General features: G+C 34.2%; 1 protein-coding gene across 1 annotated transcript in view; it reads right to left on the bottom strand.

Annotated features, from left to right (window-relative positions):
• ULK4 (unc-51 like kinase 4) overlaps positions 1-23,514 on the bottom strand; it is a 213,386-nt gene that overhangs the window by 130,765 nt on the left and 59,107 nt on the right. The window contains exons 23-30 of the mRNA XM_058833617.1: positions 23,236-23,363; positions 16,274-16,407; positions 13,311-13,432; positions 12,940-12,996; positions 9,861-9,912; positions 9,673-9,767; positions 1,009-1,060; positions 765-909 (exon numbers count right to left, since the gene is read on the bottom strand). Coding sequence (XP_058689600.1) covers positions 765-909; positions 1,009-1,060; positions 9,673-9,767; positions 9,861-9,912; positions 12,940-12,996; positions 13,311-13,432; positions 16,274-16,407; positions 23,236-23,363 — 785 coding nt within the window. The remainder of the gene's footprint in view (positions 1-764; positions 910-1,008; positions 1,061-9,672; positions 9,768-9,860; positions 9,913-12,939; positions 12,997-13,310; positions 13,433-16,273; positions 16,408-23,235; positions 23,364-23,514) is intronic.

The following is a 23,514-nucleotide window of genomic DNA, read 5'->3' as shown; positions in this document are numbered from 1 at the left end:
CCGTAGCATTACTATAATAATGTAAAATAAAACTGGTGACTCATCATTACTGTACTCATTTCATGTTCCTTCCCTTTACTCACAGATGTTACCAGCTCACAGTCAATGTGTGCATAACACAGAGAGCTTTCTTTATGCTCACCTGAAAGTCAGCATGAAATGAGAGGCCTCATTTGACCATAAACCATGTAAATGAAGTTCCAAACCATATCTGGCCTACAGGCTGTAGTTTCATCTACTCTGCTGTAGGGTTTTCCTGCTGCTTGGGGCAGCAGGAAAGGCCAGCAGTTTAGAGACAATACCCTCTAGGTGGACCATGAAGGATTAATCCGCGATGTATTGTTCTTTTAAAAAAGTTATATGCCATTCCACATGTTTTCAGACCATCTTAAATAAAGGTACAATATCAAAAAAAAACCCAAAAAGATGTTGTAGTTAGAATGTTCTGACTTGCTTAGAAGAACAAAGAGGAGTATTTAAATCACAGCCCAAAAGCTAGAGGAAATCCTGGTTTGCTCTAAGAGTAGCCAGAGGCACAGTATCAGAAATGAGCATCACACAGAAGTTGTGTTTGTGTTGCATATGACAAAATATTAAATAAACTTAGGATGAGATGTTGGGCAAAGAATTCTGGCAGTATTTAATTGCTATTCCCTTTTTGACTTAATACCTTAAACATAGAAAGGATGGCTAAAACAAATACACTGTCAAAATTGTTTGCGTATCAAGTTATTTCCCCATTACAGAAGCAATATTATACTTACTGAGGCAGCAGTAAATCTCTAATGAGAGACAGAAGCTTGTTGTTTGAGTTGAGGCTCTCCCCTTTCTCCTCAGCCATGACTTCGTGGCTTAAAAGCAGAGATGTGGTTTCTGAGAGCAACCGCAAGCTGAAGAGTCTCCATTCCACTTGAAAATAAAGGTGCCAAGAATGTGACCACACTGAAATATAATTAAAACAAACTGTGGAATTCATGGAAACTGTAGCTGATGTGTCTGTATACTTACCATTCTGACTGTGGACCAAAGAAACAAGTGGTGGGAGGATAGAGTCTTCAACCTAAAACAGAGAATTACAAAGATGTGGCTTTACAAAGATTCACAGAGGGAAAAGCTGGAACAGAGATACACTGTCATCTATGTTTATTTTGCTGCTAGAGCCCTTAATCAAAGAATTAAATTATCATGGAAATTCAGGCATAATCACTCTTATAAAGCCACCAAGTTAATTTTTCTCTGGTAAACTGCCACAAAATTACAGACATTAATGTGTTTTTATAAAGAAAACAAGAGTAACTTTGGTATAATTCACCGACAGGGACTTTTAAAGTACAGAATTCAGTGAAGATGTAAGATATTGAGAAAAAAAGAGTATTAGAGTATCTTAATCCTGATGCTTTAATCCATAAACTAATCATTGAATAGAGTTCAGATGAAAAACAGAATGGCACAGAATTCAAATACATCAGAAAAGATGTACTACCTATAATGAAATATCCCTAAGCTTAATATAGAGTCTTGAAAATACTTCAACTTCTTTCCTTCCGGTAATACACAGTCTTCCACTACAATGTAAATTTGCATTATTAAAGAATTGCACTATGAAAAAATATAATCCAGTCAACTTTTTATTGTCCATGAGGATACTGTTACAAATCTGTCATCTACCATAGGACTAGTCAGCTTAACTCCATTTGAAATCAACTGATGATAAACTAGGTTATGGCTCAGTTACAAAAATAGTGTATCATTAGTCTTCTCTATAAGATAGTTTCTAATTCTTAAATCACTGTTAAAATATCATTTATTTAGATAGACCATGCTTGGGTTTTGGTGAGAGGATGGATGGACAGCCCTGCAATTTTTAAGCATGCATCATGGATCCACACCTTGTCCCAGGAATTGCTCATACAAATACAATTGCTATGTAGATTCTCACTGCACCATGGATATGATTTGGCGTAACAAGACTGCATTATAATCCCCCATGTGTTTTGTTTCAGTAATTAATATGAGAAGATAAAATTTCCCTAGATCCATGCAGCTACTAATAAGAAACATCTATGGAAGCTGAAAGTATGCATGAAAAAGGTCACTAACTGAAGTTAGCCTCTAGCCAGCAATAACTGCAGTTAGCAGCTATTTCACTGCTGGTTGGTGGACTCTGTTAAATCAATCTCTGATATTAAGGGACTCATTTACTTTAGCTTTTCTAATTTCTGAAAAAAACTACTACAAAATGCTTTTTGTCAAGTTTCTCATAGGTCTTGGATCTTCGAAGAGACAAGAGCAGTTGTTGGTTGTTGAAAAGTTGTTTATTGCATGAATACATCAGTCTCAAAGGCAAAGAGTTCAGAGTATTAAAGTCTGTGCTAAAAGCTTTCTGGCATAAAGTCCCGATATCCGAGCAGAAGCAGGAGCAGCAGCAGCTCCCTTTTTGTTCTTCTTTCTTGTGTGTTGTCTTTCACCCCAATACAGGAGGATTTTACTCATGTATCATCCAATCAGCTAAAAACAGGATTCTAAAACATTCTTCCTGCACCAATCTGAGCTTAATTCTAATGTACGAAAGTAAATTCTTACCCAAAATCTATGTATAGAATATCATCTGTTTATGTAAATAGCTCTATCTATTCCATCTAGAAATGCAAGCAATGTTTTGCTATGTTTTTGTTATGTCTGGAGCTAAGTTAATGTTGTAAAAGGTAGCACTACTGAACTTTAAAACTAGGCCTTAGGGCTTTTTACTAGATAACACAGTCTCTTAAGGCACTTAAGGTATATTTCTACTTACTTAAAACTAAAACTTACACTCTTACTTCATGTCTGTGGCTTAATATATTTTAATTTCTCTAAAGGCTTCAATTCAATCCCTGAAATTTTTTCTCTCTCTGAGGGACTCAGAGAGGCTTCTATTTCATGCATTCCAACAGCTCTTGTTATAGACTTTCAATAAAAGAAGTAAAAGGATTCTGCTTGAGGTATGGAAGCCAAACTACTCTTCAAGTACAAATAGCCCTTATACCTATATAGATAATGCTATATATCACAGATGTTGTGACTTTTGTAACATTTCATAATTTTGAAATATTTCATTGTCTTTTTGCTTAAATAATAAAACTACACTGCATTCCAATAACTCCATTAGTGCATGTTTCTAAGCTGCTCTCCAAATGGTAATGTATCAGTTATACCAGTGAGGTAAGAAAAAAACTGTATGTACTTAAGGTCTTTCAGTCCAAGAAACCAGTTCAACTACTGTAAAGCTTCTCAAATGAAGCACACATAAGCAGTAAATTAAAGGTGTGGAACAAAAAAGAGGAAAAGAAACAGCTTTGATTATCTGAACCAACCTAGAGCGCCCGGATATTATGAATCACTCAACAGCAGGAGCATTGACTCAGACTTACACTGACTAAGATGACAGTGTACAACAGTACAATGCAACTTCAATTTCTAAAACTTAAAATCTTCTTTCACTTTAATCTAGCATTAACAGCAGTCTTTCCACAATAATGAATGTAGTTAAGCCAGCCATAAGTATTTTTTAAGATAAATATATTTTCAACTGTCATTGTAAAGAAGATTCTTTAGGTCTTAAATGACCATTGTAGCTTCTTCTGAACTTTTTCTAATACAAACTTCAGTTTAAGTAAACAAACAGTTTAGAAAGGAATTCTCCATAGAAGGTGTTTGCCTCATGTTAGTTCAGTGCAGTGGGGAGATCAACCAAATAAAGCACTGATACTATGGAAAATTATTTTTTTATGCAAAAGCATATCAGAATGCATATGCTGAAGGGGGAAGCATATATTAAATTTTATATGAACATTAAATCAGATACTTCCTAACACCACAACCCGAATTCTCTCTCCATGCCATTTGGGTCACTGTTTTTCACTGATGTGTATATAAATTTGTAAACAAGGTATGAACTTTGCACATTATTATTAAGGTGAAATAAACTGAAATGCAACAGTACATAAAATATTTTTAACAAATTCACCAGTAAAAATTTCAAATGTGTCTGTCATTCATGTATAGAGAAGAATAGTACTGGTATTTTGGCACCTAAATAAATAGAAGAATATTCAAACAAGGATTTTTTTCTTCCTCTTTTGAATGGCTGCTGATATCTGTGTAGAATCAAATCGCCATTTATGCATGATGATAAATCAGAGGTTTTTTGTCTCAGTCTTTATCACTAAGATTGCTTAACAAAAAAAGGAAATTATTCTTTTTTAAGCTTAAACAGACTAAATAGGATGAATACGATTATAGCTCTAGATGAGTTCCTACCATCTTTTAAATAGCCTGATATTCAGTTCACAACACACCCCTAGCTGCTCAAAGCCACCACTGTATAATTCTGTAATGATGGCATTCCAAGGCTGTGCTGCCATAACTGTGCTGTTATCAGTACCCAAAACAGCAATGAAATTCTAGAAACATCCATACACACTACATTCACATCTCCCAAATACAAATATATGTAGAGGACCAAAAAAAACATAGCTCAAACCTGGTAATCCTGTTTTAGACAGCTGGAATGAAGTAGAAGAACAGTATGAGAAATAGAGCAAGGATAAACACACACCTCTAGTTTCTAAAAAGTACCTCTTGAATTAAGAAACTTCCTAAGCTGACGTTGTATCTGTATTTTTTCATTTAGCCTTTTCTCACATGTATTTGTCCCATCCTATTTTAAATGTATTTATACTTTTAGCATGTGCAATATTTACAGCACTCATTTTACACTTCAATTATGCCTTATGAAGATATATCCTTGCTTATTTTAAAGCAGCTAACTTGACACCCACATATTCTTACTTTACAAAAAGCATGAATGATTATTTCCAACTCATCTTTCCCATGCCATTCATAATAGTACACTAGAGTACTTTGTTTCCAAGATTAAGTTCTTTTCTACTCAGACCCTCCTAGCATCATCAAGCTGTACTTTTTCTTGATAAAATTCATTCCGTCTGAGAGTGAATGACCACAACTGCATTCAGTATTTGAGACTTGAATGCACCATGCACAGTCTTCTGCTTTTTTCTCTGATAATTTACTAGTGATTTCTAATAAGTTAGTTGTTTCTGATTACTGCTGAGTATAAAGCTACCACTTCCATAGAAAAATAATGCCAAAAGATTTCTATGAGTTACAAGTAGTTTAGAGTTTGACACTGCATATGTACAGTAGAAATTACCTTCCCTATGTCCATTACTTGTCATTTATCAGTATTGCACACTATTATTTTCCTTTCACTCAAATCTTAAAACCTTCTGCAACTCCTCTGTCAGTTTTAATTTTCACTACTGTGAATAATTTGGTGTCATCAGTCAGTTATGTCACCTCCCTATCCATTCTCTGTTTTGGATTAGCAGCACATGTTGCAACAAACCTTTGTAAAACACCACTTTTAAAATACCTAGATTTTAAAAAACTGATCTCTATTCTCCACTTAGTAAATTTTAACTAGTTAGAAGTTGATTAGCCTGTGGGTAAGAGGGAAGGACCACTAATGAATTTGAAGCCTTTGGTGCATGACTTCGTCAAAATATTTTTGGAAATACAAGTATTCTATCCAGAACCAGAACATCTGTCTCCAGAATATTCAGTAGTTTCTGCAAGGAACACTTAACTAGTGAGGTAAGAGCATCACTTTGAACAACTTGTCTCCATCCTCTTCTCCCCCCTCCTCCCTTCCCCACTTTAGATACTTATACTCATTAATGAGGTGTCCTCTCAATTGTCTTCTCCAGGCTGAAGAAGTCCAACTCCTTCAGCCTTTCCTCATGACAGATATGCTCCAACCCCAAATCATCTTTCTTCCTGCCTTCAAATTTCTCAAAGCATTTGCTTGAAGCACAGCACACTCCTCAGTGTTTTAATATCATCAGTAATCTCTCAGAACATAACAGAAAAAATAATCTAATACATATTAGAATGGGTTGGGAATAAGGATAACACTTCTGTAATTTTTATTTAAAAGTCTTCAGAATTTTTATTAAATATTTGGCTTTTTCTTACTTCGGGGAAGAGACAGCACTGATTGACTGACTCAGTATGTCAATTAGTAGAGAACTGGTTTCACAAAAAAGTCTCATGCTTAATGAACAGAAAGCCACATGCAGTGTAGTATTTTAATCTACTTGAAAAGGGAACGTGATTGAAAAACTTCTGTACAACATGTTCATATAGTCACATCCTACACTGACAAAATTGTCAGTGGTTAGATTAGAATAGCCTGTGGATGAAGAACACCACTGATGCTGAACCAATAAAAAAGCACTTGCAGAAGTTTCTAACCCTTGTGTTACCTTGCATTGTCATCTTTATTGAAACTAGTAACTCATATTGTCAAACACTAGGTTTCCCTGTCATACGACTTTTCCCTTGACTTCCCATCAAGCAACTCATCATGTTCTAGGTGCCCTCATTTTAGTCTGATTTTTAAAAGTAAGTTTTAAAACCTTGAGGAAGAGAATCATTGCTGACAAATTTTGCCTTAACCAGAGAACTACTTTAATGTTTTGAGTAAAAGATTATATGTGCAATACACAGATCATTTTTGGAAGCTAGCTGGAGTATAGAAAGGACTCCCACAGGAACCATCTGCCATCAAGAGCTTCACTTTTCTAAATGCTCTGAATTTGCATATGTCCTTTTTTCAGGCAAATAAATATACTTAACTCAAAAATGAAAAATGCAAATTATACAGTCAGCACAAATTCTTCCTGTTAATTATATCTAAATCTTTACCAAAATTGGAAAATCAACATTATTATAACAGTATCTGAATTTAGTAAGTATGTTTACATCTTAGGTAGGTGGAAGAAACAAGAAATTTGGCTTGTGCCAGTTTGAGAAACTGGAGTTAATATTTCATTCCAGTCTACACAGACTCTTAATGACCTTCAACAGCATATTTGCATACCTGAAAATCTAGTTTTGTAAAAATTTGCCAAGTCACACTTACTGTTATTTTTTACTTTATATCCTGTAAAAATACACACAACTGCATGTAAAATGAAATTACTGCTCACTGCTGGCTTTCATTTAAGCACTTTCAATTAATTTCCATTGACTTTATCACACTTAGCAATATCTAACACAGTCAGTCTCCACAGAAATTAATCTCCTGCATAATTGATTTTGGTTGATGGCAATCAGAAATTTGACCACAAAACCCCACAATTTCTTTTACTTTCTTTGTTTAAAGTATGAACATAAAAGTAAATCATACATGAACTAAAACCCAGAACAAGTAATTCTTCTCAAAGTGGGAAAGAAACTAAAATGTTGCTCTTAAATTCCTATTAATTTAAACAATTTTCATTTCAGTTAAACTAAAAACAGAACTCAAATGAAAAACTTTCTGCTTCTGCTTGCTCAATACAGCCCCACTTTTCATTACATTAATTAAACTTTATTAGAAATGCATTTAATTTCTGATTAGAGACTTTGAAGAAATGTCACACTAAGAGTAGAAAAAAATTACATCCTCTCAAGAAGGTTTTGGCCTTCACCCAGCCTCACTCCCTAAAATCCTGCTTGTAAACAACTTGGTCTAAATAAGTAATCCAGGCTCATCCTTCCAAGCTCAGCCTAGGATTTAAATTTCTCTCCAGTAAAAGAGTCCTATTAACCACTGTTATACATAAATATTGATCTGGCAGCTTGAACATGTCTTGCTTCAACATTTTAAAAAAGCACAAAGTTCTGCTGTGTGCTGGAATTTATATTCATAGATTCCAGTCATGCTCAGCCAGCAGCAATTAGAAGATATCCCTCGAGCAACAGCATTTCCAAAAATAGTCTGTATGCATCATAGAAGATGAAGTACCACTTTCCTCTAAAGTAATGTATGCTGTACATTCAAGTATAATTAGCACACTAGACTTCATAAATAGTATTAAACTAATTACTGTTTGCACCACTAGTGGCAGATGTGGTTAGAGATTATTAATTACAATGGACAATTTCTTGAATTTAACATACAAAATGCAAGGCAATTTCTCCACTTTATTTTATGTCTGAATGACTATTTGCTAAGTGTCAGGAGGGCTCTTTTAAATTAGCAAGAGCTGTTATTTATGAAAATCAGTGAGTGAAGTAACAGATTTTCTTAAAAAAAAGAAGAAAAAAAACAAAAAAAACCAAAAACAAAACAAAACAAAACAAAACACAATGAGAAGATGTTCATTGACTAGGATATAATTTTATACCTAAACCAGGGAAACTACAAAAGTGGTATGTGTCAGAATTACTGGACAAGCACTGTCCAGTAAGGAAGGAAGTTTTATCTCTAACTACATAACAGAGACATTAAGATGGATTTTAAAGAAACATCTAAAACTTTCAACATGAAGTAAACTGCTCTCCAGAAATCTAGATACTTTAAAACTCCCCTGCTGTGACCCACGGGTTACTTAACAGAGACAAGGATAGTCACTTCCTGGCTTCAGGAAAAAGTTCTGCTAAATGTGGAGATGGGCGCAAGGGAAGAAGATTTGTAAAGAGGAATTATCTCTTCCAGAGAAAATTAACCATTTCAACCATTAAAGCTGAAAGAGATAGAGGACTTTTCTTTAATGTGCAAGGTATTGCAATTTCAGTCTCTGCTGACGGACCCCCATAAAAAATTATATCAATATAAGGCACACTGGTAACTCACAAAACTAAAGCAATTATTTTTTTAAAACTGAGGTGATTCTAGGATACAGATATAGTGAGAGGCAGGCTGACAGGCATGTAGGGAGATATCAGTAGGCATTCATACATCACCTACACTTAACATTTCATTTCTAGGACAATGTTGCCCTATTAAAGTAAATTGAACAGTTCTGTACTACTCCCTCTCTGACTACTAATTGGTTAGATTTTTTTGCATAAGGACCATTTTCTTGCATAAAACTCTTGTGAGCATTCATGAAGAAAATTCTATTAAACTTATTTAAATTCAAATTTATATTTTGGATTAATTTTACTATTTTCACTTATAATTTATTGTTTCACTTATTAAGACTTTAAATACTCAACTAACACACACACCAAATAGGATCCAACTTCTAAACACACTTGATTTCTAAGATCACCCATTCTTATCTTGCACAATCCCTAACATGCCTTATTCTTATTTATTTGCTGATGTCTTTCTTGATGTAAGTGCTATACTGAGTGTGTGCCTTTAACTTAATTCCAATACAAACACAAAACCTCATCAGTAGATATGATATGATATCTACTGATATCTATTACCCCTCTCATATGATAGAATGAGATCGATCCTCAGAGGTGGTGTTTCCAAGCCACGTTGTTCTTAAATGCATGTTTATGTAGAATGCATAAATAGTGGTGATAATTTCGCTAATGTTTAGCAACATGCTTGTATTGAAGCTGAAGACACACAGAATCAAGAACCACTATTTCTAAACTCTAAGTCCTTCTCATTCTCCCTCTAATTTCTCAACTAAATACAGTAGATTGAATGTCTTGCTGCTTCTTTGAAAATTCTCTATAAACGATTATCATTTTTCCTGTCAAATAGAACCACAATACATTTTAAACCATATTTTAAATGGTTTTTAAATTTTCAAAACTTTCTATTTATAAATGGAATTAGGCCTATTAGCCTGCAACTATTTAAATTGCTGTCAGACTTACAGTCAAGCGATGGGTCATCAGCAAGCTGGGATGTTCTGTTAGTGCTTCAAAGGTCAATAAAGTAGTCTTAATCAATTCTTCTGATGCAGCTTGCCCTGTTGGTAAAAGTAATCATATTCCTTCATAAAATTCAATAGTTAGAATATCTGTGTCTAAAACTACTGCAATATCATCATAGGTTACCCCACCTATTGCTCTATCCAAGTTTGTTTCTCCTGAATCTACTGATCTGATGAACTCCTACAAAAGAAGCAGCATTTATGTTAAAACAATTTAGGAAAAAATATTAAAAAGCATAATCACTGAATAATTACAACAAGAAATTATTTGAAAAACTGTGTAAACACAAAATATTATCACACCTACATGAGGATAAATTTTCATAATAATTAACTAAAACTGAAAGTACCAATGATCTAGCTGTTGCAATTTTGCAAGTTTGTAATGCTGCTGGAACCTTAAATGTGGAGTACAGTAAGGATTATTGCTCTGACTAGTATCAGAAATCATAATATTTCTAGCTAAATATAATTAATTTAATGTCTTCACTGTTAATGGAAAACTAATTTCTTAGAAGACTTTGAACTACCTTGGATGTGGCTATGTCAAAATAACTCACTAAAATTATGGAAGATCCTTCAGAAAATACAATTTTCTGTTATTTGTATCATCTTTTTGATCTCTATGCATACTACACATGCTAGGTACACAGTTACAATCAGGAGAACATGCAAAAATGCATATATAAACTTTCTATTAAAAATCACCTAAATTCCTCATCATATTAAGGCACAGGGTCAATATAATATTAATAATCTGGATTAAGTAAATATTGTACAATAACACCCACTGTTCTTTTGCTTTCATTTCTATGCAAAGTTGTTTTTTTCATTTGGATGCAAAAGATGTTATTAAGACTTGCTAAGAAAGGAAAATTCTCAGCAGAATGTGTACTATGCTCTTTTTTACTAATGTAGTATTTAGGAAAATGGCATTAGTTTATATTTCACTAGCAATTAAATTTTCTTTATTACATATTAAATTGGAAGAAGTTTCTACATGAGTTATCTTTTTCACAATATGTAAGAAACATCTGAAGGATTCTTCTCTAATTAAAAACAGAGTTAGAAACCAATTATATATTTCATTATTTAAAAGCACCTCGGAAGGAGTAATAAAAAGCAAGTACTTCTCCAAAAAAAAGTTATCTTCCTGATCATTTGAAGAAAATTACTAGGTATCATCTAATTAACTTGATTTGGAAGAGAGCAAATTATTCTGTTTACACATTTTTAGACAGTTTCACACAACCGTCATCTAAAGACCGATTTGGAAACATCAAAGTAGTTGGTGCAAAAATTGTTCTGGCTACTAATGCTTATTAATTTTACATTAGAAACACGGGGAAAAGATGTGTAATTTAAAGAAATACAACTATCTGGGGTTTCTCAAGCAATGGAGAGAAATGGTGTACGTGTATTTCACTACAGGTGAGTCTGTGTCCTGCGCACACCCCCAGGAGCCTGCTATTAGCTGTGCCTTTGGGGCATGGCGTGTCTTGCACGTACTTCTGTTCACAGCAGAAAACATGAAAGGACTGTCCCGACTCCCTCTCAATTTCTTTGCTCAACACTACTGAAAATTACAGTGATGATGGAAGTAACTTCAAAGCAGCAAGAAAAAAAAAATTCTCAATGAACAACCTTTACAGGAAAATAACTCTTCTTTTCTGTCCAGATCCCAAGCATACATCTTTCCACTCGGCACAATTTCTTATTGTTGAGAACAAGACTATTGAATAAATCAGGAAAAAAAAAGAACAAAACAAACAAAAATATTTCCTTGCTAAAGTCTTAGGGGCCTCAGTTATAGCATAGTATTTTGAAAAAGTACAAGGTGATGATCAAATGTCCCTTTATAGGCATTAGTGGGAATGTTAATTAAACACAAATATCCAGAATAGATTTTTGCCTGATAGACTGGATAGTTACTCTTCCAGATGTAATTATATTAGTCATATCATAACATAGTTACATGAAGTGGTTTAAAATTTAAAAATAATTTTTCAGATATACTACTGTCCCTTCCTTTTTCATGTGTAAATTTAAATAGTGTATATAAGTTCCTGAATGTCTTTTTCAATGGAGTCAGGACAAGAGGCAGGAAACACTGACATGCTCCTCCTTGATTTGAGAGGAAAGCTGAGCTAGCCTGACTTCCTCAGTCAGTAGTTCAAACAAGCTGGAGTAACATCAAAAGAAAACTTTCATTGTACCTGGTCTGCTGTACCTATATTGTTGACAGAAGAATTTCACCTTCTAGAAGGTTGATTGAAAACCAGTAATAAATCTACTGCCTAGTTACAAATGCTTCAAAGGGAGAAAGGGCTTTGTAATTCAGCATCTACAGTTTCAAATTTTTTTTCATCATTCTAATGCTAATTTTTACAGAAACATTTTAGTAGAGCTAAATTAAACCATATTTTCTTGGAATAAAGAGTCAAAGGAGAAAGAGAAGAAATTCGGAGCACATAGGTTGAATCTAATTGTTTGAAGCAAACCATTTCTTCATGCTATTTGGAGATAAATACCTAGTTGTCATTTATGAACTCATGCACTTAAAAGCATTGGCTTAGCTCTAATCTGCAATTTAGAATATCCTTTATTTCTCATTTAGCATAAACAATTGTTTTCATATGCGAAAATTACGTTAGAGCTGTACTACTTCATTTCTCCTCTACTACCCAATGGCACAGCTAAAAAATTCATTTTCTATGGGTAATGTCAGAAATAGCTTGTAAAAGTCAACATCAGTTCAGTATCTCAGCTCCATAGATTTCCATCAACTAAACAGAGTTTAGAAGTACTGGTAAGAAGAAAAATATGACAAGATGAAACAATACCTTAAATATAGATTAATTATAATTTCTTTTTCATTTCTGCTCATAAAATACTAGTATGAAATTTCAGAGAGAATATTCTATGCAATTTAGAGCTAAACTTTACTATTCAGAAATAAAGCTCACAGGAAATTCTCAGTTTATCAAATATGTACATAGTTTCCTTTTGAATAAATAGATTACTACAGAAAGTATTTTTTGATTATATATAAAGTTTTGAATACAACCAAAGCTTAAAATACACATTCAGAATAAACTTCTCTCTCCAATTTAGAAATCTAATGTAATTTCATTTCATTAAAGTAATTTCCAAAATTTTATGCATAGGTATATCTTGTAAAAATATTTATCTTCTACTTTATACTCACAAGTAAGATGCCATAGTTGAAAAGAAACTCCTTTGTGACTATCTGGGGACGAAATACCTATTTGAAATTAGCCAAAGTTGAAAAAAAAAATTACATAAATGCATATCTCATGACCAGAAAAAGTAAAACAATTATTTCACATGTTAAAAAACAAGAAAGAGGACAAAATATGCATTTGCTTCCATCATTACCATTGTTATATAATGCATATTTATCAAATGTTGCTTCATAGCTGGAATACTCATCAACATATCTTTGCGTTAACAAAACTTCTATTTTACTCATTCCGATCATGACTGACAGAAATTAGATTTCAGGAAACTGTAAGAGTTTGTCCTCTGTGTAACAAATTTTGGGGAAAAAAAATCTACCTGGGATGTCACAAGATGAAGCACCACAGGCATCATAGGAAGGCACATCTTCAGCTGTTTGGCCTGAACTGTTGATGGGTGTTTACGTCCTGCGACATTAGTTAGGGCACTGAGAATGTCACCTACAGAAAACAGCATTTCAGGCTGACCCAAAATAAAAACATCACTAAACAACAGCAAATGACATATAAAATATCTATCTCTGTTCCTGTAGCCTCTGTTCACTCCTGTCTTCTCTGTCTGCCAGAAGTAATGCTCATGATGAATCCAGAACTTCTTTCCTAGCTCAGTCTTCCACCAGGTCAATTCCCTACTCTGGCTACAGGGACAGGCAAAGGTGACCTCTGGCAAAACAGTGAGGATAGAAGTGTAAAGTAAGTGCTGAAGTAAAGATCAAATTACAGCTCTTGGCAGAATGGACATATACTGGTTAAATTATGTGGATGCAGTTCTATTTCAAGCAAAGTAAAAACTGAAATTCTCATGACTTTCAGCTAACCAAGAACTGAATGAACCAAGATTAGTAGGTGACAATGTTGAAGTAGTATGTTTCCCCTGCAACACAGTTCAACAGGAAAAACACCCACAAACATCCCCTCCAAAAAAAGAGATCCTTCCACCAGCCATGCAGACACACATTCTCTCTCATACACCGATTAAATAGTGACACAAGTGACCTAAAGCTACAGGAATTCTCATAAAAGAGATAGCACCAGATCAATGAGAGAACTTAGTTGCCTCCCTGACAAACCACAGACATAATAACAAGCTAACAAAATTTTAATTGCAATAGTGAAAATTATACTTCAGACTCAGTAGAGACATATATAAATCAAGGAACATTATGCTAAATTTGCGGCATGCTTCCTATTGTCTACAAAAAGTAAGACTTCCTCTGCATAGGATAAAGAACAGAGAAGCATGAGAAAAGTTAGCTCATATGAAAAGAAGGAAAATTCTTCCCTTATAACCACAAAATACTAGAAGCCAAATGCTGTCTTAAAAGAGCACCTGTTATATTTTTTTGCCCCTAAAAAGACAGCAGCTAAAAACTGTAAAAGGGAATTCACATATATCTTAAGCAAATAAAGAATGGGACTTTATATGATTTTTCGGGCCAGAAAAGGCCCTTCTTTTCAGAGTCAGTCAGAGTTTAATCATGTTGAATAATACCAATGCTTTTCTTCTGTTTCCATGGCAGTTTTCAATATAAGCAGAAATGACAGATCCTGGCACTAAAGTAGGCCTTAAAGATTTGACTCATTCACTGGTGAAAAAAAGAAAATGTTGCTTAAAACACTTCAAACACATAAAACACAACACTTTTTTCATCAATACATTTTTGTTTTGAATTACACGCAATACTGTAATTCAACATGACCTCCGTGATTAGTACCTGATTTACTGAACAATCTCTCTTTCTACATTTTAAAGAATATATAACCATCACATTTGGCAATTTTGCATTTGATAGATAGATATGGCTACCTTTAATTTTAGCATGATTTAAACAATTTATATCTACTCCTAAAAATAGGTTAAATATTACAAATGCAGAAATAAAATTACTTCCTTATTTACAACAACCAAAAGCTTTTTAAATTAACCAGAAGATTAACAACTTATTTATTTGGTTCAAATATATCTTTAAGGTCAATTTCTACAACTTGTTCATCTATTTGGTTTATAGCTACATCTGGTGGAAGAAGATGGGATCAGTAAGGAGCTTACATGAATGCATATTAAAAAAGCCAGCTAGGATTAATTCTAAATCAACAGATAAACTGCTTCTCACTGTTCCACTTTTCAAATCTGATTACTATTCTTAGGTGCCCATAGCTTTTACCACCTCAAGCAGTACATGCTCCTTCATCATATAGCAATAAAAAGAAAAAGACTTCTGACAAATATGGACAAATACAGAGAGATAACTTCATATTACAGAAAACAATCAACACACAGGTCCAGCTTGGAAAAGAAAACAAAGTGTTGAAATTATGCTTGGTATCAGTTTTCAAAAATGCATTGAAATTGCAAATTAGTAATAATTACATGTCTAAACAATTGATGTACTATGTATTTTGATAGTAACTATGTATTTGAAACTTTCAGATTCTGAAGAAATATCAGAGCCTACTATATCAGTTGCATAGAGTATATATAAACAGCAGGAGGTGAATTTGTGCTTCAAACATTTATAGTCTGAGACTTCCATTCTGAAATATAACCAATATGCAAACCTGATATTTAGTTAGAAAAGAGGGATCAGGTGTTTGCAGCAAGGCAAAAATTTGCACAAGCAGAGGAAGTAAAGTTTCTTTTAAAATAGCATCATGACATTTAGGTCTACTAACCTTTGCAGTGCTACCATTACATTTTCAATATCCTAGTGCTAATGTAGAGAAGATGAAAAATACATCAGGTATCATCTCATCAGAAAATAATTTTATGAAAATAAACCTTGTGTGCATAAGAAAATCGGTTTCAGGCATCTAAAGCAACTGAAGTATCTAAGTTGAAATTTTCCAGAAAAATTGCCTGTAGCAAATACTCAATATATAAATTTCAGCATAAGCAATTAGCATGTACTCAGATATATATGCCATTGCATCTCTCCCAGGCCTCTGCTTTATGGGGCAAATTTGCTCTTAGATTGTACAATGTTTATAGATTTCACAAGATCTGTAGAACATTGACAAAACTTCTTGTACCTCTGGGCTTCACTCCTGGCTGTGCTGGTGAGGCTTACCTTTCCACAAACACAAAACATTCATACAGAAAATCATGCATTCCAATACAAAATATCTGATCATGACATATCCAAAAATTTTCCAGAAGCTGATATCATGCAAACTTTATGTAATCAGAAAATACAGTCTTTCTGCCTATATATATAAGGAGATACCTGTCTCTTGACAGAGTTAGCAAAGGCAAGATCTGTTTGGTTAATAAACTGAATTTACCTAGAATTCCTGGCAGCTCCCTCACAATGTGATAGATGAGAAGATCCAGGCATTTTGACAGGTATTCACTGCCACCTTGCTGCTCTTTTCCTGGCATGGTCTTTCTGCTGTCTCTTTCAATATACATCATGAGTCTACATTTAAACAAGTGCAAAACATTAACTCTCATACCAAAGAAAATAACACTATATCTCAAAAAACCTATTAAACCAGACATTTCTGGTATCTGTGGTTACAATAAAGACAATATATTTGTTTTGGCTTTGTAACTTTGTTGAAATTTTAGAATTTTCTTTTAATAAACTCTAAAACCAACACATATTACTGAGGAAAGAAAGGAAAGAAACCCTTAAACTAATTTAAGCAAGCACAACTCTACTGGTTTAAATGAATACGATGTTAACGTAAGGAATGAATCTTTCTGCAAACTTAGGCAGAGAGAGACTAATTTTACAATACATTTTATTTTGAAATATGTAATCAATATGTGCAATATAAGTGAAAGACTAAAGATACTAATTTTCAACATATGAGAATTCCAAAAGTAAGGATAATTAAAGTCAATGTAATAAGAGATCAATCTTTCAGTCCAGAAAAATCATACTACATAGATCCCACTGCAGCCTATTAAAATGTTAGCTTTAGCTGGAATGGCCATATTGAAACAGATAAAAGCCCAAACTAGTCTTATATCCTTTCTCTAGAAATATAGTGCTCACAATTTCTAAATACAAACTCAATGCACACATTCCAACTGGTAAGTGCTTGTGGCTGTGCCATTCTGCAGAATGACATTTCTCACAGTGAAATGGTAACTGATTTATTAGCCACTGGCTAACTTACAAGAGATTGCTTTAATAATACACCTATAACAGAATGCTTCGGGCAAAATTTTAAAATGCTTATTTGAATAGACAGAAGGGCCAGACTTCCCTTTAGGGCCATACTATTGACATCTTTGTTTCACATTCGAACTCCCTCCGGGTCCTGTGCAAAGAACCATCAATCACTGGTGAGAGAAATCCATGATCTGGATTTTAAGTATGTACTTCAGTACTGTCTTTTTATATACCCTTCAGATAATCAATGCTTTTTTACAGAACTATGAAAATAACCTATTTACACTGCCTCAAGTGTTCATAACAATACTACTAGGAAATACATCTTTCCATTAAAAAGATGATTAACTCAACAAAGTAAAAAGTACCTAAGAATACATTTTACAGGATTATGTCTCTAAACAATACATGATTATGATTGAATACTACACTCTTATTCTTTCTAACCTATTCTACAAAGAGAGTAATCAAAAGACCCATTGAGTAACTACTTTTCACCTGTGCAATAGCCCAGATGCAACACATTCAGCAGCACTTCTCAGAGACCATGAGGACAGCTTTTATTCTTGTAATGTCTGGAAATTGCATTAAATTACAGGAACTTTGATTTGTTGGTTAGAAAGGAACTACTTAAAAATCTGACATTGCGCTACAAATAGAATTTTACTTTTACAAGCTTTACACTTTTTTATATAAAAATTTGAATGTTTTAAATAAAATGGCCTTCTAGCCTTTCCAGACAACCAAGTATTTTTTATTCAAAAAAAGTAGTTTAGCTTTAAAAAAGATGATAAAATATCAGAGCTTGAATTAATTTATTTTAAGAAAACAGTTCCATGATTTAACAATCATCTGATTCTACATGGAAATACACTTTGATCTGTTTGAGTTTTACTTAAGATGGGTCAAATAGACTTCAACATGAGTGGTTTTATTTCTTTGGGAGAAGGAGGTTCTTTTCTTTTCTAAAAGCATGTTCTATTACTTAATCACATTTGAGAAGGATACAAAGTAGGTTCATTTATTCTGAGAAAGATAAATGAGGTCTCTCCTTTATATTCTTCTTCTATTCACAAAATTGTCTTTCACATAGATTTTCTAAAAATATGCACAACTATTTTTTCCCTGATAGCTCAGTTCAACTAAACATTGTCCCTAGAAAACGGTACAGATATAAATTGTGTAGGCAGCAAAGCACTAGAATCTCTATTTTCCTTTGACAAATTCCTCAGTCATATATAGAACAATTCATTAGTTACTTTTATTCCTTAATGAATCTCAGTATTCTCTCTAGTGGGCAAACCAGGCCTATAGAAATACATTTATTCAATTAATTTAGTGCACGTTTTTCTTGCACGCAACAATACATGAAAAAAATGTGTAGACATTAGTACAAATGAGCTAAATATGATTAGGAGTAAACAACTGTCTATGAAGCAAAGATTTGGTTTAAAAAATATAAATTCAAGTGTCTGTATTGCAAGATATGGCCATCAGTGAGCTTTTATACTAAAAGGAAAATTCCAGAGTTAACAGTCTGGAGTGATAGGAACGGGAATGAGGTCTACTACTTAAAAGAATAAGAACTGTTCTCTTAACAGGATAATCAACATGAAGAAAAGAGACTAAGCTCACAGAGAATGACAGACCTTCATGAAACTAAAGAAGGTCATGCATTCTCTGAGGACATATACAGTCTATTTACCCCAAGAAATCAAGGACTATTTTTTAGTTTTATTATTATTTATTATTGTTATTAGTCAATCTCTGCTAACAGAAAATGATGAAGATTTTGTATATTTAGGTATATTGTTTATTTTACAGAGATGTAGCATCAGATGGCATATCATGCTAATAGAAGGGTTAATCTCTACTTCTTGCCTTCCATCAATTTTTTCTTCTTTTTAATTTGATACCAGCTTTCTGGGTTTGGTTTTTTTTTTCCCCCCCTGAAATCACTGACTTACATCATTGCTCCCTCCTGCTTTCCATTTCCATGTTTTCCCATCTGACCAAGCACCAAGCTTTTCAGTTCTTTTCCTCACTACTTTTCTAGATCAGTCTTTAGATGTATAAGGCAAACAGGCTATGCTAGATGCGAGACTGTAGTAGGTCTCCAGGCAAAGCTTTTCCTTTCAGGGCACATATAAGATTTGAAAATTTAATAAATATGGGAGGTGGGCACAGGAAACAGAGAAAGAGTTTGCTCAAAGGTTATGCTGTTGTGCATAGTTAAAGTTCTGCAGACGGTGAAATGTGTCAGGAATACTATCCTATCTTTCCACAAGTGTCCATCTCTGCAAACAGTAGAAAACAAGACGTTTGAATAAATTCTTTTGGGAGGAGAAGTTCAATCTCCAAGTCAGTGCGATTTACCTAGGAAATCCTCTGAAACCATTTAGATACAAGAAGAACAATTCAGTGAGACTAATTGGAAATCACTGCTAGTTCAGAGCAGGGTGAAATGAAAAGTCTCAATAAAACTTCAGATTGGATCCCTCCCATGAAGAACAGGTAGCCTGCCTCTGCAAATCAAGGAGAAAAGAAGAAGACTAGAAAACTCAGTGTGATTAACAAAATAAATTACTTTGTATAGTTTAAGTAAACAAGTGCTCAGCGTAAAGGATCTTGTATCTTCTCTAGCTGTATCCCATGTGGAAGAACCAAAGGTATGGAATTGACTACCATGGAACAGGTAGGAAAAAAGACTAACAGGTGAATTTTCTCAATGTTGTGGAACAATGAATTAACTTCAAAATTATATTTCTTACTACATATCAATATTTTTCATCCACAGAACTCAAAATCTGCACAAGCAAAGCAAAACAAGGAATTCATTCACCACTTCCCATGGGCAGACAGGTGTTCAGCCATCTCCAGGAACAAAGGGCTCCATCACATGTAATGGTTACTTGGGAAGACAAGTGCCATCACTCCTAGTGTCTTTGTGTCTTTCCCTTCTTTCCCCCATGAGACCATGTGGTATGGAATATCCCTTTGATCAGCTGGGATCAGCTGTTTCTCCACTCTTATTTGGAACTAAAAAGGTATTTCCATACTCTTTGAGTAAGGAGAGACTTTTCAAAAGAGGTACAAAAAGAAACTCGCAACCAGATTCTGTAAACTCAGCTAATCAATAGGCATTAGAGGGGCATGCATGGGGGGACTGTGTGTACAAATACTCAAAAGTGAATGGCAACTGCTGGCATCATGGCCAAACCCAACAGGTTCTGTAAACAGCAAAAACAAATAGGCAGGTGGTCGTAAGTTTGCATTCCAGGTAGCAAGACTTGCAACACAGGACACCAGAGGCACCGTTATTGCTTGCCATAAAAAGGATTTCCAGCAAGTGCCTACTTCTGCTGCCTTTTATTTCCTGGTGCCTTCGCACAAACTGGAAGAAAAACATGAGGAAGTCCATTTTGGTAACACCAGCACAGCTAAAATAAGTTTGCCATTACCCTTCCCTTCCACTTCCTCTTTTCCTACTCTTCCTTCCATTTCTCTTTCTCTCCTCTCCCTTCCCTGTCCCATGCCCTTTCATCCCAATGAGATGAATAATAATGAAACTTATTTTCCTCACATGCCACAGCTTTTTCAGCCCCAAAACCACTTCCAAGGACAGATATCAGAAAGGTTACCAGTGGAAACAGGATTTTATTGTCTAAATTATTAGTGAAAAAAATTTTTCCTGATATGGTATCTGAATCTCCAGTGGCACAACTTAAGACCTTTTCCTCTTGTCCTATCACTCATTACTTGGAAAAAAAGACCAACCCCTGTCTCGATACAGCCTCCTTTCAGGTGGTTACAAAGAGTGATAAGGTCTCCCCTGAGCCTCCTTTCCTCCAGGCTAAACAACCTCCGTTCTCTCAGCTCCTCCTCATAAGACTTACACTCCAGACCCCGCCCCAACTTTGCTGCCAAATAAAGGAAGGACTGCTCTTCAGAGCAAGGCCCTCGGGATGCTGGCCCTGAGGCAGTCCCCATGCTCATGAGGCCCAGTGGGCTGTTTTCAGCACAAACAGCCTCACAGTAGTTGCCATGAAGAAAATTATTACTGTTTTATCATCTGCATCATCCTTTAAGTGATGCATACTGAAAAATTGCTTTATATTGATTATCATTATCATAAACAGATTTTATCATCTAAAGCAATATAAATCCTGTTACAGGCTTTAGCTGCAGCTGTTGGAGACAAACCATTAACCAGGAATTATGTATATTTTACTACATGCTCTTTATATCTCTCAAATCAAACACCTCTAGAAGGAGAACCTGAGTATATCAAATAATTTTGATAGTTATCCAACAGATTTCTGCTTCCTGTGCTAGCAATTTAGAATTTATGAGTCTTAATTTTGAAGAAACTTTTCAGTCAGACAACTGAAGATATCTAACTAAAATACTCCAACCTGAATTCAACAGTATAAGTCAATGAGTATCTCTGCTGGGTTTAAGATTATTCCAGAGTTATATAGTGATGTTATGATGCAACTGTCTCCAGATTTAATGGGTCATTTCTCCTCTCTGTAGCTATCTTACTTTCTGGATGTAAGATAAAGGTTTTTGATGATCTATTCTGATAAGACATATGCTGTTCACTAAAGAACAGTTATGAAGAAAATTCAGCAAATGAAGAAAAACAGTTTATCATCTCAATAAAGCTGCTATAAGGCTTGCCCATTATTTTACCTAATGTGTTACATTATGTATTGGTCTCTGATCAGCCCTGTCTGGAGCATCACAACAAAACAGTAGGATAAAGCCAAAAGTCATAATATAAAATCATTTTCCAAATTCACAATACATTCTCTTCAGAAAGGCAATTGGTTGGAAAGCATTATAAATGAAGAAAATTGTTGATAAAATTATTATTCTCCTTCACATAATATCTTAGGTATATATAAACAAATAGTAACTGTCTGTGCAGGATTTCTGTCAGACCATTCTCCAAACACAGGAGAGTCCTATGTGGTATATCAAGCACATGAATAGCAGGAGTTACTAAAAATGTCACCATTCAAAAACTCACAAATCGTTAGAGGCATTTTACACTAACCAGAACACATAATCTGACAGAACATTTCCAGAAGTGTAAAAACATACACATGAAGAAGCCCCTTGGAATCAGTACTTATTCTCTATGATTCTACAAATATTGGGATATCTACAGCTTTCCAAGTGAAGAAATATATATAATGCTAGCACCCCATAAGGTGTCCTCTCACAGTGGTATACCTCATCTGCCCCTTCCTTTAACTCCAGTCTATACACCCTAATTCTTCTCAAACATGAATATAAGATATAATGTTATATTTGCTGTATATATAGTTAGATTTACAGCTACCCACACGCCTCATCCTTTTTTACTTTCAGTTCCAAACCTGCTCTATTTCAATATTGTAAAAACTATGTTTACACTTCATTTTACTCTTCTTCTTACAGAACAGTAGAAGATATAAATCCCAACTAAAACTTCTTTCGTCTTACTTCTCCAATCACCTCGAAACATGGTGACAATTCATATTCTAACACAGTCTAATCTGCTCCTCTCTGATACAGGAATGCTTCTGTCCCAACAGAAGACAAAAAAATTCAAATAACTCCCTGGTGATTCAGTAATTTCTTGTAAAGTGTTCTAAAACATAGAAAAATTTAATATTTCATGTAAAAGTCACAGGAATTTATTGGTAAATCACTCCCACAACACATACAGCCAAAAAATATTATTTTACCTTGAAAGTGACTACCCTGAAGAGACTATGGAGTATAACAAACCCCAAGATGAGGAAGGCACATAATAGAACCTTTTATTTTGCTTTCCCACCATAGCAACAACTTACTGTTGCAGTATATCTTTTGCCCTACCCAAAAATGCAAATGCTCACTGGGACCACAAGTTATTTTAAAAGATGTTCTCCTTACAAGACAGTGCTTTATCCTTGTGAATAACTGTCACCTGATGATCCCATATAATATATTCTCATGAATGAAAGGATTATTATTACACACAAAATAATTAACTTCTAAAACACTGGCTCAAAAATACCACACATTTTCAAGTATTTCAGGGACAATTTTAAAGACTATACCTTTGATTATCTTCCATTATCACCTTACCTTGTTTGACAACTGAGGAGCAACATCTCCCTGTTATTAATTAAAACTTGAAGCAAGACCAGAAAGGCTTTTGCTCGAATAAAAGTTGAAGGACTTTCAAGTAGACGAGTAATTGTAGTCACAAAATCCTTGGTGGAAATAAACACAAATACGTTAAGGTTACTTGCACTGTATTGTAAGATTGTATACACTTCAAGTTTGCTCATTTTCATGTCACTCATGGGGAAAAAAAAAAATCCAAAGTACACTAGCAAATAAATTCTGTCCAAGACTGACTAG

This window comes from Poecile atricapillus, chromosome 2, assembly GCF_030490865.1.
Source record: "Poecile atricapillus isolate bPoeAtr1 chromosome 2, bPoeAtr1.hap1, whole genome shotgun sequence".
In the NCBI taxonomy this organism is placed as follows: domain Eukaryota; kingdom Metazoa; phylum Chordata; class Aves; order Passeriformes; family Paridae; genus Poecile; species Poecile atricapillus.
The sequence above is the reverse complement of the archived record's forward strand: the minus strand, read 5'-3'. Positions and strand labels throughout refer to the sequence as shown.